This window comes from Lathyrus oleraceus, chromosome 1 (assembly GCF_024323335.1).
Source record: "Lathyrus oleraceus cultivar Zhongwan6 chromosome 1, CAAS_Psat_ZW6_1.0, whole genome shotgun sequence".
Lineage (NCBI taxonomy): Eukaryota > Viridiplantae > Streptophyta > Magnoliopsida > Fabales > Fabaceae > Lathyrus > Lathyrus oleraceus.
The window spans coordinates 409,041,430-409,044,712 of NC_066579.1; the positions used below are offsets into that span (position 1 = coordinate 409,041,430).

Below are 3,283 nucleotides of genomic sequence, written 5' to 3' on the forward strand. Positions count from 1 at the left end.
CTTTTCATCTCCAAAGTCACTGGCTTTTCTTCATCTCCAAAGTCACTTTGAGAATATACTTTTTGCAAAGGGGAAAAGTAATATTCTTGTCCTTGAAATAACTAGGTCACAGTGAGATCACATTGAGATATGATTGAACAATTGTACGTGCATAGTCTTTAGACTGTTGTGCAAAATTATAAGTATACTGAAATATAAATATAAAAGCTAGCCTAAGAGAGTTAAGAATATACTCATTCAATTTTCTACTGCTTTTTTTCTCTCTTGAAAAAAAGTATAATAAGCACAACACACACCCTAAAAGGCCAAAGAAGCCATAAATCACAGCTTGTTCATTTGGAAATGCAGCTTCAAATATCTCTTATCTAACCAAACACTAAACTGCATTAGAATATGCATTTTTTTCATAGATAGATACACTTATAAAACAATTAATCAAAACCAAGCCACAACAACATATAAAATGTTACAACTATAATCTAGTTAGAAATCTACTCTCTTGCAATACTATTTTGAAGTTGCAACAGGTTTGGTCAACTTGAGTGTCAATTCTAGTTCCCCGGATTCAACTTCACGAAGCCTTAACCAAACATTCTGCACAACCGCGCCATTAACGCAATTGATACTGCTTTCGCGTACAAGACAGTTATCAGTATCAGGTATCACCTTTCGTAATGTTGTCTCGCCAGAAGAGACTTTTAAAATATCTCTTAATCTTGCTGCAGAGACTAATGGTTGAAGGTTGATAAATGCATTTCCCATCTTGTCATCAGCTTTCAAAAGATCTTTATCAAATACTTCCTATATTACAATGCAACTTTGTTAAGAAAATTGATCAATGTGCATCACAGCTATAGTAAAATACACCAACTAGAGTACCTTCCAAGCGAAATGGAGTACTAAAGTAGGCATTGTAAGTATGAAGAAACTCTCACCAAATTGAGAACTCCCAAGGGTTCTGTCAGAATGAAATTCAGCTCTTCATTCCAAACAGGATTCAAGCAGCTATTAATGACCTTGGTCTTTGCAGTCTGGTACAGTTTAATCAATGAAATCATTTAATATTATGATATAATAATAAGATATATAAAACCGACACTTCTGAAAAAATGCGTGTCTTTGTTAGTGTCTGACGTCCGAAACTAACACTAACACTTACGATCACGTTTAATGTGTTTATTTTTTATTATTAACAGTGTCGACATGTCAATGTCGGTGTTATGTTTCTGATGTCTGTGCTTCATAGATATTAAAGCTTAATATCATTTTTGGTCTCGTACGTTAACCTCGGGGTTCATTCAGCAGAAATCAATCCCTAAATTTGTCGTTAATTACACGAAAAAGACAAACATGGTAAGGGACTAAAATGAACCCCAAGATCTTAAGGGATCAAAAGGTATTAAACCATATAATATACTGCTAGGCAATGTTAAGGTCCATTTAGAAGATCATGCATCTTCAAACAAATTTTATAAGGACTTTATCTAATGACATGAGTACTAATATAGTATTATGAATACACTTGTAAATATACAACATGCCTATAAGTGTGTTTAACTACTAGCTGCCAAAAACAGCTTCTGATCATAAGCATTTCACCTCTCCAAAATAGCTCATTCAATAAGCAATTACTTGAACTGTTTATCCAAATATGTTATGTCAAGAGCTATATGTAGCACCAACACTTAAGCATAATTGTGTGTCCATTACATATCAGTGTCGAGTCCAGTGTTGATGCATAAACAAAGTAAAGATGAAAATGGAATATAAATCATAGTTACCTGATTCCCTAGTTTGAGAACAACATAAGGATCACTTGTCTTGAAATCCCTAATCACCAACCTTCTTCCTTGCACAACTATGACTTTTAGCACCCCCAATTGTTCACTCATTATACACCTCCTAACAAAAAAATGAGTTTCTTATAAACTAAATAAACCTAGAAACCAGCAATTACAAATCAGAGAAAGACAAGAACTACAGACAATAATAAAAAACCATTAATAATTGAGTTGAAGAATGGATATGGTAAATAATACTAAATAAACCACAAGATCCAAACACTAAGTAGTGAAAAGATGAACTAGTTTTGGCATTTAGCAACATTGATTCAAGTTTTACTAAACAAAAAAAAGAGATTGAGTAAAGGAAGAAGAACTCACCAATGAATGAATAATATGTGTATGGTTTATGTGATTGAGCAATCAGCATCATGAGAATTTATGGATGAAAGGATTGGTGGAACAAGAACAACCTTGTTCTTTCACCGGCAGTAACAGGTGGTCAAAGGACAGGTGTGTGTTTTTAGTATAGTGAATGTGTGATTGTAGATGTGAAACAGACACGTGTCGGTCAAAGTCATTATTCTGAATATGGACTGTGTGTACTTGTTTTGTCTTCTGTTGTGTTGGCTGTAGGTTTGACCAGTCTTATTCTTGTTTGATTCCCTTACCACTTTTTTATTTTTCTATCTAACTTACTTTTTCTTTTTAGAAATTTAAGTTTTAAAATCTGAGTAATTTTAAAATAATAGTGAACTCTTAGTTAATTGTTGTTAGAGATGAATGATTTGAGTTGCCTTAAATCAATTTAATGGGTGGTTGAATAAATTAATGTTTTAAAAATGACTGATACTTTCAGATTCAACTAATTAAATATCCGATTAAATCGTTTATTAAATAAACTAATAATATAAAATTAAATTTCATCAATATATCACGCATAATTATAAGTTTATTATTTAATAAAATAAATATTTTAAAAATTTATTATAAATTTAATACAATAATATCGATAGTGGATATAATAAGAGAATATAAATGTTGACTTCATTTCAATCATCATTTAAGAATAATTCGTACAAATTAAAAAAAAAATTATAATAAAATAAATTAAACTAATTCAAATCAAAATTAAAATAATAGAATAAATAATTAAATAAAATTAAAAAATTAAAAATATCTAAATTAAATAAGATAAAATATCAAAAATAAATAATATAATATCCTTAATTAAACAATAAATATCAAATTTAAATTGAACTACGAAAAATAAATCATAATTGACAACAACAAATAATATTGATTTGAACGACAAATAATATTGAATTACACAGCGTGATTATGTTTGAAAAAAACGGCGTGATGATGATGAAATGTGGTTGAAAGAAAAATTATAACGGAATAATAAAATTTAAAAAGTTTATATGATTATAAAAAAGATACGATTTTTTTTTTAATCGGGAAATATATGTTATATAAGCTAATACATCGAAGGAAAAATG

The 3,283-nt window shown here is 29.6% G+C and overlaps 1 protein-coding gene across 3 annotated transcripts; it reads right to left on the reverse strand.

The window, feature by feature from the left end:
* Window positions 1-221: 221 nt before the first annotated feature.
* Window positions 222-2,289, reverse strand: LOC127076355 (protein C2-DOMAIN ABA-RELATED 11). 3 transcript variants are annotated; one of them, XM_051017983.1, is made up of 4 exons: window positions 2,163-2,289; window positions 1,782-1,902; window positions 936-1,031; window positions 222-801 (listed from the first exon to the last, which is right to left on the reverse strand). In XM_051017983.1, the coding sequence occupies exons 2-4, from the start codon at window positions 1,890-1,892 to the stop codon at window positions 508-510; spliced, it is 501 nt and encodes a 166-aa protein (XP_050873940.1). In that variant the 5' UTR covers window positions 1,893-1,902; window positions 2,163-2,289; the 3' UTR covers window positions 222-507. The 3 variants fall into 3 exon arrangements, with proteins under 3 accessions (XP_050873940.1, XP_050873954.1, XP_050873948.1); XM_051017997.1 differs by lacking the exon at window positions 2,163-2,289 and adding an exon at window positions 1,986-2,135; XM_051017991.1 differs by having other exon boundaries at window positions 1,782-2,163.
* Window positions 2,290-3,283: the final 994 nt, after the last annotated feature.